Source organism: Paramisgurnus dabryanus, chromosome 10, assembly GCF_030506205.2.
Source record: "Paramisgurnus dabryanus chromosome 10, PD_genome_1.1, whole genome shotgun sequence".
Taxonomy (NCBI): Eukaryota; Metazoa; Chordata; class Actinopteri; order Cypriniformes; family Cobitidae; genus Paramisgurnus; species Paramisgurnus dabryanus.
This window is the reverse complement of record NC_133346.1, coordinates 38,992,177-39,008,099: the sequence shown is the minus strand read 5'-3', so window position 1 is coordinate 39,008,099 and position 15,923 is coordinate 38,992,177. Positions and strand designations below refer to the sequence as shown.

Below are 15,923 nucleotides of genomic sequence, written 5' to 3'. Positions count from 1 at the left end.
TTAAATCTAGACTTAAAACTTTTCTCTTCAACAAAGCATTCGCATAATTTGTCTAGTAAAGGTTCTTAACTCGCAATAGTTATTTTCACGGAACAAAGCACTCACGGTCATAACACAGACCAACCAAATAAATAAATAAAAACCTTTTCTGCATGAACACTTAAAATGAATTGCATTAAATAGTTTGCCACCGTTTGCCACTGAACCTGCATTAACGACGACAGTGGGGCCTCCAGCCTTAGTCAAACGGGTTGGCACGTATGGTCGGGTTGCGATTTTGGCGCTATCGTAAGTCTTATGAATAGTATGCCATACAGACCCGTTTGCCACTGAACCTGCATTAACGACGACAGTGGGGCCTCCAGCCTTAGTCAAACGGGTTGGCACGTATGGTCGGGTTGCGATTTTGGCGCTATCGTAAGTCTTATGAATAGTATGCCATACAGACCCGTTTGCCACTGAACCTGCATTAACGACGACAGTGGGGCTTCCGGCCTTAGTCAAACGGGTTAACACGTATGGTCGGGTTGCGATGTTTTTTTGGCGTTTTCTCCTGGTCCTGTAAATGGTATACAATATAGACCTGTTTGCCACTGAACCTGCATTAACGACGACAGTGGGGCTTTAGGCCTTAGTCAAACGGGTCGTCAGGTTTCATTTTCTCTTAAAGATCGGAAGGTGACCCTTATTTACCATATATACCCTCGCATTGGGCCCCCAATTTGCTAAATCCTCAACTGTGGATAACATAATTATGCCACAATATTTAGTCTGTCTGGAACTAAGCTGAGTTAAACCACATCACTGTGTGACACCTCAATACATATGAACGGCCGCTACGCTAATACGATTTTGTTTTTCTCTCCCTGTCGAGGACGAGACAAACAGACCCAGTCCCGGTAGATGTGAAAGTCGGCACACCTCTGATCTACTGGCTGTCCTTCAACGTTATGCCCAGCTGATACCTGACCAACAATCACCGGCAGAACCGCTTAATCTCCGCTAAATCTCCATTTCCGTTCTCCCAAGGGTTTTTCCCTCCTAGGACTTATTTTTCCTCGGATAAAAGCCCGGGGGTTTTTTTTCTCCTAGGGGGTTTTTCACCCCGGGGAGGCAGCCTTTTTGGGCTTTACCTAGCTTCCACTTCTATACGTTGCTTTAGTAATACGTGCAATTATAATATTGAGTCATAGCCGCAGCAAATTTAACTGCTCATGCGATCATGTATTTTGTTGTGCTATCTGTCGTTTTCTGTGCTTTTCACTGCTTCTATTTATGTAAAGCTGCTTTGAAACAATTGACTTTTGTGAAAAGCGCTATATAAATAAAATTGAATTGAATTGATTGGTTACACTTTGTATTAAGCCCAACCCAAGCCCTCATAGCTTAGTGACTTGATTGGTTATTTGCCTGCTATGCAGATAGACTACAATCCCCCCCACACTATATATTACTATACACCCCTAAAAAAATAAAAACTTGAATTGAGTTTGAAATGTTTATTTAATAAAAAACTGAACAATCCACAATTGGCACAATCACAAAACAATATTATACACAAATATTAAAAGTTGCATACATAAACAATACTATTTAAACTCATAAATATACAGACAGAGAAAACAATATAAGAGGAAAATAAAACAAAATAAAAGCAACAATGAAAACTACATTCAAAGCAGTACAATGTAATGTAGCAGTGCCCCCCCCATGACTGCTCATCCAATGGGTGCAAATTCAAAATAAGTGTTCGGAGTGTCATGTGTATTGCTTTCGTTTTTCAAAATGTGTTTGTTGTGTCATGTAAACCATGTGCATCACGTGTTTTGTCATACACGCACTCGACATGCAGAACACATTTTTAAATAGGAAACCACACAAATGAAGTCACCAGCTGCCAATGTAATGTAGTACATGATCTAAATAAAATGAACAACAACTATATTGATATTGTTTAAGAAATCAGTCCTACACTGCAATAAATGACTTTCTTACTTAGGGCCCTATTTTAACGATCTGAAACGCAAGTGCGAAGCGCAACGCGCAAGTGAGTTTGTGGGCGGATCTTGGGCACTGTTGCTATTTTCCCGGCATGAGAAATAACTCATGCGCCGGGCGCAAATCAATAAGGGGTTGGTCTGAAGTAGGTTCCTTATTCATAGGTGGGGTTTGGGCGTAACGTCAAATAAACCAATCAGAACGCTATCCAACATTCCCTTTAAACGCAAGGGCGCAAGTTCCATGGCGGGTTGCTATTATTATAACGGATTTACCAGGCACACGCCAGGAGCGGTTCACAGCCGAGGAGACCGACGTTCTTGTAAATCCCAAGTTTGCCAGCATAAATCGGGCACGCCGTGTAACGGGAGGTGGATCTGCCTACACATGACCTGACGCCAGCAGAGGACATCGCTGCATCCACCCTCACCCCTGAAAGGGTTTGGGGGCTTTGAAATCGGACCCAAGAAACGCAAGCAAGGTCCAACCCCAAAGTACTCTTACAAATCAAGTTCATATACATTAAGGTTTCTTATGAAAACATTTTAACTATTATTTACCTAAAATAAACGTAATACAGCCACACAACAAAGTTATGAAAATATTTTTCTCGTTATTTGCATGAGAATAAATAAAAACTATCACCACAATGCTCACCACTATGATTCCCCTTATCTCGTGTATTAATATTTTTAAGTGTAGCAATTTATGATTTGCAAAAATAACTGTTGCATCTGTGTAGATTAGATAAGCAAAGTGTATGCGCGTTGTGCACGCTATACATTATGGTCAAGCATGCGCCCTTAAAATAGCATAATGAACCACGCGCAACGCGCCACTGACTTTAGACTAGTTTTTTTTGGTTAGTAGCGCAATTGTTTTTTGAAACTGCAAAATAGCATAAGAGATGGTTTGCGCCGCAACACGCCTCCTTTTTGCGCTGAACCGCCCAGGGAGCGCAAGTTCATTCCCTAGTTTGCTGACGTGCATCTGTGGAGGGAAAAACCCCGCTGTGCGCCGGCGCAAAATACGAATGATACATGCGTCACTGACAAAGTCAATTGCGCTGGGTGCAAGATAGAGCCCTTAGTGTTTTTGTCTTGTTTTAAAATTAAAATGCTTTTTCTTGATGGACAAAATGACCTAAGAAAATAAGTCTCGTTTTTAGACAAAGACATATAAAATTTAAGTGAATTTGTGCTTAAAAAAAGCTAGAATATCTGCCAATGGTGTGAGAAAAAATCTTAAAATAAATGTTCTTTTTTTCTTAAAAACTTAATTCAAGCTGAATTTTTTCACCCCATTGTCAAATACTTTTGCTTGTTTTAGGCACAAACTTACTTATATTGTATATTTTTGTCTATAAACTAGACATATTGTCTTAGGTAATTTTGCTCATTCAAGAAAATACATCTTGATTTAAGAATTTTTAGTTTTTCAACTGAAAACAAGATAAAAATAATAAGTTAAAAGGTGATTTTTTTGCAGTGTAGATTCAAATGCAGAGCTCTGTCCTGGTATAATTCAAACATTTCTAAAGCATATACTTGTCAGCAAATGTCACATTGATGCACCCTCATCTGGACAGACATCTCTTTGGAGCCCTTTGGAAATATAAAAAGTACATATAAGTATTTGGCATAATAGACACACGCACACACACACACGCACACAAACAACAAATCAAATGACATAATAATTTGATTATAAGTTGTACATTTTAGAAAATTTACATTAAACTGTACAGATACAAGAACATATGATCTTCTTACTTCATTTTCTGTGTTGATGTCCTCAGAGTCTCTGTGTCGTTCTGCAGCTTCATTACAGTAGGCTACTTCATTATAGTTGTCTATCAAACACAGAATAAAAATATATAATCACATACATCATAACACATCTATTTACTATTTAATCTGTTGGATTTAAAAATTGTATTATTAAACTAACATTAAATCCTATCAAATTTAAATGAATTTTTATGAATTTTTAAATGAAAAGGACTTACCATCTGTTGTCTTAAAATCTCAGGCTTCCCATGTTTTTAAAAAATTTAGAGTAAACATATTTAGAGTTGTGTAGATTGTGCCTTTTTTTCTTAGCTCATAAGCTCGTAATAGAGTTATCAATTCTGCAGCTTGTGCTGAGTTGTAATTAAGAGCAAAGGCTTCAATAACCTCACCAGTATCCGACACCACAGCATAACCACACAGGTAGACACTGTCCGATGGCTTTGCACATGAGCCATCCATATAGATCTGACCCCCCCATTAAAAAATTCAGTTATGTTTTAGATCGTGCTCAGTCATGTCTACCAGTCCCAAAAATTAATGTTAAAAGTGGGCTGGATCGTTACATTTTTGATTGCCAACAGTGTAGCCTCAATACCCAGATCGCCTCTGTGCCGTCCTGTGTTGTGTAAAAATGCACCTACTTGATATAATGTGTAGAGTCATTGACTGTGACTAGGGGTGTAACGATATTACGAACCGAACCGAACGATCGCGATACACCACCCACGATACGAATCGCAAACCTCCCGTGTCGTGTCGCGGTACTCTCACGCCTCCTGCTGCCCATTGTTGAGGTTAATGTCACTTATCTCTGACTAACTAATCTATTTATTAAAAAATATATTTGCATATATTTGATTAAAGTGTATTAGTAACGACTAATAAGAGCTTTTTAAATGCTGTTCTAAATAGTAAATTCCAAAGTTACTGTTTTCCAAGTGCATGTCATGTCATGTCACGTGACTTGGGAGTGAGCGCAGGTCACAGGATGGCTGCTCCGCCTGAGATTGCGGATCCCCCCGACACATTTAAGTCTCTTGTGTGGGAGCATTTTGGGTTTCCAGTGGAGTACAGGAATGGAATTCGTGTCGTAGACAAATCACACACAATTTGTCGTAACTGTGTGCGTGTGCTTGCGTTCGCGCGCGTGTGTGCTTGCGTGTCAGATCGGGTTAACCGAAGTGAAATAGAAGAGCGCGAGATCATTCTTCAGAACAAAAGTAAAATCTAACAAGACGTCGTCTGTCTGAGGTAAAAACACGGGGTTTACACGTTTGTTGCCATTTTAATCGCAACGGAGATTTGATTTGTTTATTTTTGCCTGTTCAGCACAAGTTCGCGTGTTTAATTGCCTCCGCTGTCACTGTGAGAAAAAAATCATTAATTCATCTGTTTCATGATGTTAAACATGTAAAGTGATACATGGTCTCTGTTCATCTGTTCTCTTCTTCACAAATAATTAAACACATTTTAACTTGAATGCTCGTTTTGTAAGTCCATGATTAAAAATGAACATGTAAACAAAAAAAGTATTATCATTAAAGCATGAAATGACGAATAATAAGTGATAGTGATGGCAGAATTTTTAAAAGTGAAAGTCTAACGCGACCTCTGGTGTGTGTGTGTGTGTGTGTGTGTGTGTGATGATTACCTTGATGAGTTCATTACTGATAATAAACCCACATTATACTCAGATTTACAGATTCATAGTACATTTATTTCATGCATTAGTTGACTTCAACAGTAACATTTTCAGCCTTTTAGCTAAGGAATGATATTCATCACCTGATAAACAGCTAATTACAGTCCTGCATTACTAAAGTTAAAGTTTGATTTTAAGTGAATAAAGAAAACATCAAGTTATTTTTGTTGTTGTTATTAAGTTAAGTTAATCTATTGTTCCTTAGCATTGCTGGTAAAATGACAGGAACCCTACACCCACAGCAAACCGAATCGGACCGAACCGTGGCTCCAAAACCGTAAACCGAGCCGAACCGTGCAATTGGTGTATCGTTACACCCCTAACTGTGACAGCCTCGTTCTCTCAGCCACCTGTACAGACAGAACATCAGCAGCCACTGCATAAAGACATTTCAGGCATACCTGTGACTACATTATCTAGTTTTCTAAACAGATATGCCACTGGCCTATAAGTGCAACCTTGTTGTTGCCAAAGGATACCCAGAGCCACACCCTTCGCCTCTCGCTTATGCAGGTGAAAGGTTCTTGCATAGTTCGGATGGCCCAGAGCTGGAGCCGTAGTAATGGCGTGTTTCAGTGCCATGAAATGAGTCTCTGCTTTATCAGTCCAGCATATCAGTGATGCAGGCGATGCCTTGTGATCAATCATACTCCGCAAATGTCTGTCATGGGCAGCACACTCAGGTTTCCTTGAGTGACAAAAGTTTATGAACCCCAGAAAACTTTGGAGCTGTTACACATTTTGTGGGAATTTCATCTTCCGGATCAGTTCAATCTGATCTGTGGAGATTTTTTTTTTTTCGAAGACCTGGCATTATGACGTGACCCAGGTACGAGAACTTTTGCTTGACCCACTGGAGCTTTTCTTTTGATGCTTTGAAACCAGCGTTCCCCAGAATATTGCAGACGATAATGGAGGCTTTCTCACAGTTCTTTTCAGTCAGAGCAGAGACCATGATGTCATCAGCAAGTCGATCTTTTTTTTCAATGTCTTTTTTCTCCGCAGCGGAGAGGACGGATGGTGATTTAGCACAGTGGTTTTCAAACTTTTTTAGGAGCGACCCTAATTTAAAAAAAATAAAAATTATGCGACCCACACTCTACCCCCCCTTAGTAGCATGAAGCAGGGCGGGGCCGAAAGCCGTCATAGTGGAGTGAGCCCGGTGAAACGTGCACGCGCGCATCTGTATGTATTACCTAATGAGCAGACCCGACGCCAGACACAAATTCACGGATGGGCATTTCATTTTTTCAGGGGGCACAAATGAGATGAACCTCACTGCAATTCATAATATCATTAATTATGAAAATGGGCAAAAAACGAGGAAGAACTGACATACGCAACACAACGGAGGAGTCTTAAAGATTGGACCTAGCTTATACTAAAGCAGTCTTAAAACACGTCGCAGGGCTCGACATCAATGCTTGTCCGCTTATCAGGGACAAGTAACGTTAGATTAAAACGCCAATAACAATCACCAAAACACGCTAATGATTCTGCATCCTTTAGTCTCAATGACAACCGAAAGTGCATAATGTAATAACGCTAAGTTAAACAAATAAGTGCATCAAACATAAAAGTGAGTAAACACTGACAAAGTGGGTTAAACATACTGCGGTAAAAATGTGAAGTTTTTAATAACATGATACAGTTAAGCAGCATCACATCACGGTTGAAAATGTGACAGATTTCATGACAGTTCACTAAACAAGTAATTAATATTAAGCCACTTACATTTTAGACGCAATGTTGACTGTTTTTGTGGTTTCAGCAGCGAAAATAGTTCAAAGATAACAGCAGAACCATAACGTGTCAGTCTTACTGCAAAACTCAACCGTGTCGTAACGGTGGCGCTTTGCTTAGCAAACAACTAAACATTTCCGCGCTCACTTTCGACAAACCAATCAAATACATTAAAAATATATATTTTGTTAAATCAGACCAAACACATTTTTATTTTTATTTAGGAGTTTTTATTTCCCCTTGCATCATTTAAAAAATGGCTGTGACCCCGTGCGCAATTTAATCTGCTGTCTATGAATTTAATACAGTAAGCTGCACGCACATGGGTCATGTGACACAGTGGTGGAGTATTTTTTTATTTAGTGTATTTAAAAGATATTTTACTGTGCTTTTATTCAAGTGTGTTATAATTATTATAGTTTTTATAATAAAATAAATAAATTATTTTAGTAACATTTTTTTGAAATCTTTCTGGCGAGTGGCGACCCAGTTTTTAATTTCCGCGACCCACCAGAGGGTCGCGACCCAGGGTTTGAAAACCACTGATTTAGCATACCCTTCTTAGTATTTGCGCCCCCTATCCTATAAGGCTAGCAGTGGCTGCGCGTCTGGATGCACTGGAACAGAGAGACAAGAGCAGCGCACAAATCAATGACAGAAATATGATGTGTGCATGGTATAAAATTTATGACAGTCGGCACATCTGGAACAATTGGAGACAGAGGAATTATCAGTTTATTGATTGCTCTTAATTCTTGTGTAAGACTTCATGTCTTTCCATCAGCATTCACCACCGGGTTAATCGGTGTGTTGTTTGGCGTGTAAGTATGAAGACACCCTGTTAAACAAAATTGTAAATAATAGGTTTTATGCCATCTTCCTTTTATTTTGACAAAGGATATTGTGTAATGGACACAAGTTTAAGTTTAACTTTGTATGGTTTCATATCAATGAAACCTGTATCATTGTTTGACTGAGACTATAGGCATGGGTTAATCAAAGTGTCTACATCCTGTGGTATGCGGGCGGTTACTGGGTCTTGGTCGGCCTTCTCACTTCCACCCCCCATAGGCAGAGGATCAATGTATGTCTGTAAACATGACATAAAAGAGTAAACAACATGAGAATCATGAAATTTGATGTTCCATATTTAAGTTATGCATTATGTCTCGCCCGAGCAAATTAAGACAACCATCTGGTATGATGTGAAATTTGTGAAAAAATGGCTTGACACCTGGAGCTCTTACCTCCAGAGGTGGTGTAATGGGACAGAACATTTCAGTTTCTGGACTACCCAAAGAGCAAATTTATCAGTAGTTGGTCCCTCATATTCAGGTGAACATTAATAATACTTCAACCCCAGTATCCAAAAGAAATATATGCTATTTACCATTAAATTTAAGTAAAGTTAACTTTCATTATTAATAGGGTTAGCATAGATAAATGTGGTCTTCTTCAGTATGTTTTGTTATGCCAGTTTGTCTGGTAATTACTGTCAGATATTTTCTGATGCACTTGCTGTGGCTGTTGCATTGACTGTCTATGTGATGGCGCTCTTGGATTAAAATTGCGCCCCCCCTTGGAACGACAGTCACATTGTATGTGGCCCCTTTGTCCACATACTAACACAGTATATCAAATCTCAGTTTCCTTTCCGGTGCTTGAGCAAGCTGTTTCCCGTTTGATGAGACATGCCCTGAAAACATAGCATGTTCAGTTTAAACAGAAAAAGTCACCGGATGCATCAGACTCACAAATCCGTCTACTCACATTTATATCCAACAGATTAGTGGTTGTAACCTTATGATTTACGCTTGCCTAGGATTCATGTTTTTCAACATATTTGTAACAAAGCACTCAGACTTTGGTAGTCTAGAACAGTGGTTCCCAACCTTTTTTGCCCCAAGTACCCCCACAGCCCTATCAGTAAGGCTCAAGTACCCCTTCATCGAAACTAAACCTAAGTTGTGTTTTAAAGATAAATAATTAGTAATATTTATTAATTTTAAACATTAAAGTAAAAAGCACTGACTGATGTAGCATGTTTATTTCAACAAACCACTATCATTGTGATCAGTGTTTGCATTTTATCAGCTCATTTGCATTTTAAAAGACACACCCAAAAACGGCACATTTTACTCAGCCCTACAAAATGGCAATTTTGACATGCTATAATTAATTATCTGTTGGGTGTTTTGAGATAAAACTTCACATATGGGTTCTGGGTACGCCAAAGACTTATTTTACAAATTAAAAAAATTTAATCATATGACCCCTTTAAGGGCCTTTTACAGCTTGCGCAAACCATCATTTTGGCGTTAAATAACGACTGAACTTACTAAAGACACGCAGTAGATATTTAGCTCTGAAAATGTGTTATTTTTGCGACCTTATTGCATTTGCATTTGTGGGAGTTTTCCTTTTAGAAGCAACATTAATGCGAGGAGAGTATTAAATTTTGCCAGAGGAACATACTTTAAAAAATATATAGTTTGCCAAGCCATGCTATGTTTAATTTGCTGAAGAAAAGAGGAGGAGAAGTCACGAGGAGAAGTCAAATCAGGTATTTCAAACTTCTTTTACCGTTCATCTTTCGTCCTCCGGTTCTTACTTTCACTTAGCTGGAATTTCACCGTCCGCAATCCGCATTTTCATTGCGATGTCCTGCCGAGGTCTCTTATTTGCGACCCTGTACTAATTTGCGCTGCTCTAATAGATTGCAATGGTCATTATAGAAATGTGCTTATGTCATTATTGTGCCTGTGTATTTTATTTGCGCCTTTGTAGTAAATCACACGCAAATTATCCACTCCGGCGCTTATTTGGAATTGAGCTCTAACATCCTTTTTAGTAAATGCCCTAAATTTACTACAATCTCAATTTAAGTTACTGATAATTAAAGTGTGCAAATAAGTTAAATTATTCAGTTAAATATTAAGAGAAACAAAATGTGTTAAGACATTCTATAAATACAAAAGACATCATCTGGGACAATATATGTTAGCCAAAAACAATGCAAAAGTTTTTTTTGCATAATTTGAAAATGTAATGGCAGCGGGAATGAATATTATAGCATTATTTGAACATTATTTATAGTTAATAAACTTTGTGTCTTTAGAAACTATTCAGGTTCATTGAAAATAGTCAGATCTTTCTTGAGTTGGACATCGCTATTGCGTTTTGGATCATGCAGCGCATTTACTCTTGACGCCTAATTATATTAATGATAAGATTAAAATTACAAAGTTGTCCTTTTTACAATGCTTTCCTCACAAATATCAATCTTAGGTAAATGACTGGACAAACGAAAGACATTTTTATTAAAAGTAAATGAGATCAAAGTAAAATGTAAATCTTTTCGCGTACCCCCTGGAAACTCTTCACGTACCCCCTGGGGTACGCGTACCCCCGGTTGGGAATCACTGGTCTAGAATAAACTCATACTGCTTCAAAACGTGTGCAAAATTTAGAGGCAGTTTCATTTGGTTTTATCTTTCTGTTTAATGCAAACGATAAATACTGGCAAATGCCAAACCGTTTATTTAGAAAAACGCGCAGCTGATCAAAAAGCATATCATGATATTCATGATCTTCCCATGTGAGTGGATGACGAGACGCTGCAGTCCCCTCGCTTCCAGTCACATGGTTTTCCCGAATCAGACAGCGGCACGTATCAATTATGTTTTTTGTTACATCGCTCTCCAATGTTTTCAACAAAATAGCACAAATCTGCCCCTGTGACGTGTGCATACCTCGTGTGAGATTTGTAAAACATTCAGGTATTTTACAGTGATTTGTGGCCACAGTAAACTTAGGCTGGTAGCCTAGTATTTGACATAAAATATGGCGGCGCATCTTGTGTTGGGTTTTTTTTGATGAAAAGTTATTAAATTACTAACCACTAACTTACTGACGTACAGTTCAATATAAAAACCTCTATTATTAGTATACATAAAATCATCAGGCTTTTGCCTGGCCGTGGCAGAATCCCCCATCTTCAACACAATGTAAACAAATAATAGCAGCAACAATATTAAACAAACAGCAATAAGCACAAAGCAATAGACAGACACCCGGGTTTTCTGTGCTCCTCCGCTCAGCCTTAATTAGTGTCCGTACCGTATTAGGAATAGAATTTGGACATTACTTTTGTAAACTATGTCAAATATGCAAAAATCCGATTTCAATATATTCAGTAAAATATTAATTAGGTTTTTATTCAATATTTTTATTCAAATAGACAATGATCGTTTGATGTTTAATTATTCAGTGTTTTTATCAATAATTATTCATTTATCAAATTGTTTTGCAAAATTTAGTCATACATTTAGCAATTTATTATTTCAAAATTGCAGTGTCAAGTTTCAACAAATTGTTTTGTTCAAAGTTTGTTTGTTCACAATTTTTTTCAATCAAATAGCTTTTTCCAATGTTATCTTATTTCAAATCAGCTTATTTAAAAAAAAATGGGCCACGCTCGATCAATATTTAATTAAATAATCATTTATCGACACCATGATCTCAAATATACAATGAGCTCAACCATGTATATTTGATTCGTTTCGTGGGCTGTAGCCTCAACTTCCAGGGCCATGAGAATTTAATCAAATTCCCCCTTTTCATGAAAACGACTTCACTACCTGCCCCAACTGGGCTGAGTGGATTAACCAGTTTTGACTCGAGTCAACAAGATACAGGTCCTTTAGGACTCCACAAGTCCTCTAGGACTCTACAGGGGTAAGCGCTGTATTTCAAATTTATTAGAAATAATCACAACACTTACCCCCTTTTTGTAGAGTCCTCCCCGATCTGCGGTGTTCGAAATTCGGTCTCCGGTTCGAGGATGTTCCCCTCTTTCGCCGGACGAGCGCCCAACTGTTAGAATCTAATTCTAAGCAGGTCTAGAGGTATGAGATTTTTCAGTAGTCTGGAGGTCTGAGCTGAGCAGCAGAGAGTTCTGATATATATCAGGGGCTATGAAAGACACTGACACCAAATGCCGTTCAAACATAGACCAAATTTTATTAGACATCCTTCACATTATATAGGATGCAAAAAGGAAACGTTAGTCACCTGGGTAATGTCTGGCACAATATGTGCTGCCTTGAGGAGACCGTTAATTCAACCCCCCCCCCCCCAGCTGAAAACAAAGCACCTCTACCTGTGGGTCATTAACATAAAAAAGCCCTTCACACCTCACACCCACCCCTCCTCACGACCAGCTGTAAGGATTCCTGGAAACTTCCACCAGTTCCTATATACATACACATACGTAAGGTTTCTGGATGTTTCACAAGTTTACTTCTGTGTATTACCTTTTCAAGCACTCTGCCTCATTTATCTGGAAAACCTAAAGTTTAGCAGGGATTTTCCATCCCGTATTTGTCTTTATACAGCTCTTTTCATGCAGTGTGTCTACAAAAATGTTACTCTGTCCCTTTTCTGTGACAAACTAATGCCAATAACCAAAAATGTTTTTGCCCTTATTGCCACATATCTTTATCTTCTTCTGTGCAGACTCAGCAGATGCAGGACTTTCAGTTAATGTGTACTACTGCTAATATTGTTGCAGTCAGAAATCAGTTATATACGAATAATGCAATTGAAGTAAACTTATTTAGATAGCCTACTTGCAGGTAGTTTTTCTGAAGGACAGTCATCTGAGAGGATTTCTTTACTGTCCTGTGCATTGCAATCAGAAACAGTTCCACTTTATAATCTTTGGATATTGAATAACATTACCATTCACTTACTGCACATCATACTTCATTTATTCATGGGAACTGCTGAAAGTGTTGGGGTATTATTTACAACTGCACAAAAGAGGGGGAAACACCATCTTCTAATAAACCACAAAAAAGAGAACTAATTTAATTTCAAGTTCATTTATCAGGAATGAAAGTGTTGCATTGGCTGTAGGTTTAAGAAAAAGCAGCTGTCCCCAGAGATGATCTGTACAATTAATCAGTTTAGAAACAACTTTTCTGTCAGGATATCACATGAAGATACACGACCACCACCCGTGTTTTTATTCTACTTTTAAAGTTGCTATTATAAAGAGAAAAAACAGCATTTAACAACATTTTTTTTAAAACAGTATACTTTAGGGGCATCAAAGTTTGATTATAATTAGGGCTGGGCATAGATTAATCTAGATTAATCTCATACAAAATCAAAGTAATTTTTTGCATAATATATGAGTTTGTGCTGTGTGTAAATATTATGTATATTTAAACATACATACATACATACATATATATGTATATATACATACATACACATTTAAGAAATGTTTTATTTATATATTGTTTTTTTATTGATATATAATATAGAATATATAAAAATATAAATAAATATATACATATATAAATGTTTCTTAAATACATACATGAATGTGTGTGCATTTACATATATATAATTATACACAACACAAACTCATATGTTATTCAAAAAATACTTTTATTTTGTATGAGATTAATCTATATTAATCTATGCCCAGCACTAATTATAATTATTAATTTCAAGCATATAAAAGATATCAAGATTATATTTTCACATAATATTTTACATTATGTAGGGTGATTTTATGTACAAAAAATAGCTTTAGCTGGGTTAACAAATACAGCATTATAAAAAAGATCACAATAACCTTCCATCAATAGCTTTCACACTGCAGGCGTTAAAATGGGCGTGTTCTTGACCAATGTAACAACTGGCCAATCACAGCGTTGTCAATCAGTGTTTCTACTATCGATATGTATTGCCTTTTCATGCAGTGCACGAACGCTCAATGCTCACAGATAATTCAATCCTGCCATACTTATCATCGACAGTAGGGGTGTTCAGAGAACCGAATAAGCAAGATCTTTTAGTGAGATCTGAACATCTTTAGATGTATCGTTTGATCTCGGATGTATTAAGTGACGTACGAAGAACGGACCCCAGAATAAAAGTAAAACAGCAACAAAACGTTGTTTCACAAAATCTAATGACAATAATGTCTGCATTAATCTGTCTTCATCCATTTATTACACAAGATGGTTTCAGATACACAGCGTCATTGAGTTTAGTTCATTTCAGATTTTTACACATTTGTTGATATTTTGCAATTGTATTTTGTGATTTGATCTGTTCAAATTTATCTGGTCTGCACAAAGTTTGCGTGTTTTATCCCCTATGTTATCACTGTGAGATAAAAGCATTAATTAATCTGCGTCATGTGATGTTAAACACGTAATGTGATGCACGTTCATTCAAACACATTTTAACTTGTATGCTCATCTTGTAAGGTCATGGTTAGAAATGAACATGTGAACGAAAACAATTATTGTCATTTAAACATTAAATGACGGATAATAATTGACTATGATGGAATCTTTAAAACGCTGTTCATCAAAAAACGATGGAGATTGAAAAAGTCTGTTTTTTCTGTGTGTTTTTGAATTATTACCTTGATTAGTTCATAACTGATAATAAACCCACATTATACTTAAATTTACAGATTCATAGTTCATTTTTTATGCTTTAGTTGACTTCAACAGTAACATTTTCAGCATTTTAGCTAAGCAGTAATGATACATTGTCACCTGATAAATGGTTTTTTACAGTCCTGCATTACTACAGTAAAAGTTTAATTTTGTTTTTGAACCCCCCAAAATTTTAGAACCAGCCACCACTGTTGGCACTGCTGAAAACTTGTCATATGACAACACCATAACAGACTTCTCTCATGTTGAGGTCTGATGTCTGGCTGCAGTTTGTCCAGTAGGAGGCAGTAAGTAGATCTTCTACTTTATGACTGAAATCTGTTGTTTGATCTGTCATATATGTATGCTCTGGTAGGAAACTAAAACAGTCGAGACTTAATACTGTAAAACATTAAAGAGAAAGATCAGACATTAATATACACTCATCACAGTCATTATCAACAGACGTTATGTAAGATGATAAATATAAACATGATTATGTCATGACTTTTATAATTATACATTTAGCAATCATTCATTTAACAGCTGCTAGTAAGTAGTGCTATCATACCACATTAAATACCAGAGTAAAACATCACTACAGCAGAAGTATGACAGTAAAACAATTACATGACAGTCACTTGTAATTAATAATGATTCATGAATTTAATAACAAAACTATAAATCAAAGAGTAAATTAATAACTCACTCTAGTTTGTGTAGTTTACAGTGTGGATCATTCAGTAGATCAAAGATCATCTTCACTCCTGAAGGTCCTGGATTATTAAACTTCAGATTGAGTTCAGTCAGGTGTGATGGGTTTGATCTCAGAGCTGAAGCCAAAGCAACAAAACCTTTATCTCCAATACTGCAGTGCTCCAGACTGAAGAGAAAAGAAAAACTCCCGACATTCACAAAAAATTATGTCATAAATAATATTATGAGTGAGACTATTATCAGAATATATACAGTAAAAGAAAATGAAACAGAGAGAGAGAGAAAGAAAGTGAGAGATTGCAAGCAGGGGCCCGTTCTTCATACAGTATGTGGATCAACTCTGTGTGATTGACGATTTGTCATGTATTCTCCATTATACGAGCGTAATCTGCGTAAGATAGACGATACATCTGAAGAGCTTTTTAAATTCAACATGTAATAAAAAAGGATAGATTAAATCCTTTAGCAATGTGCTTTTAATAAAATGTAATATAAATAATATAT

The 15,923-nt window shown here is 37.0% G+C and overlaps 1 protein-coding gene across 2 annotated transcripts in view; it reads right to left on the bottom strand.

Moving 5' to 3' along the window:
* Window positions 1-13,736: 13,736 nt before the first annotated feature.
* The window catches only part of LOC135745137 (NLR family CARD domain-containing protein 3-like), a 223,092-nt gene continuing 220,905 nt past the window's right edge, over window positions 13,737-15,923 (bottom strand). For both annotated transcript variants that reach the window (XM_065263505.2, XM_065263506.2), the window contains exons 13-14: window positions 15,412-15,585; window positions 13,737-15,104 (exon numbers count right to left, since the gene is read on the bottom strand). In XM_065263505.2, coding sequence (XP_065119577.2) covers window positions 15,083-15,104; window positions 15,412-15,585 — 196 coding nt within the window. In that variant the 3' untranslated portion in view covers window positions 13,737-15,082. The remainder of the gene's footprint in view (window positions 15,105-15,411; window positions 15,586-15,923) is intronic.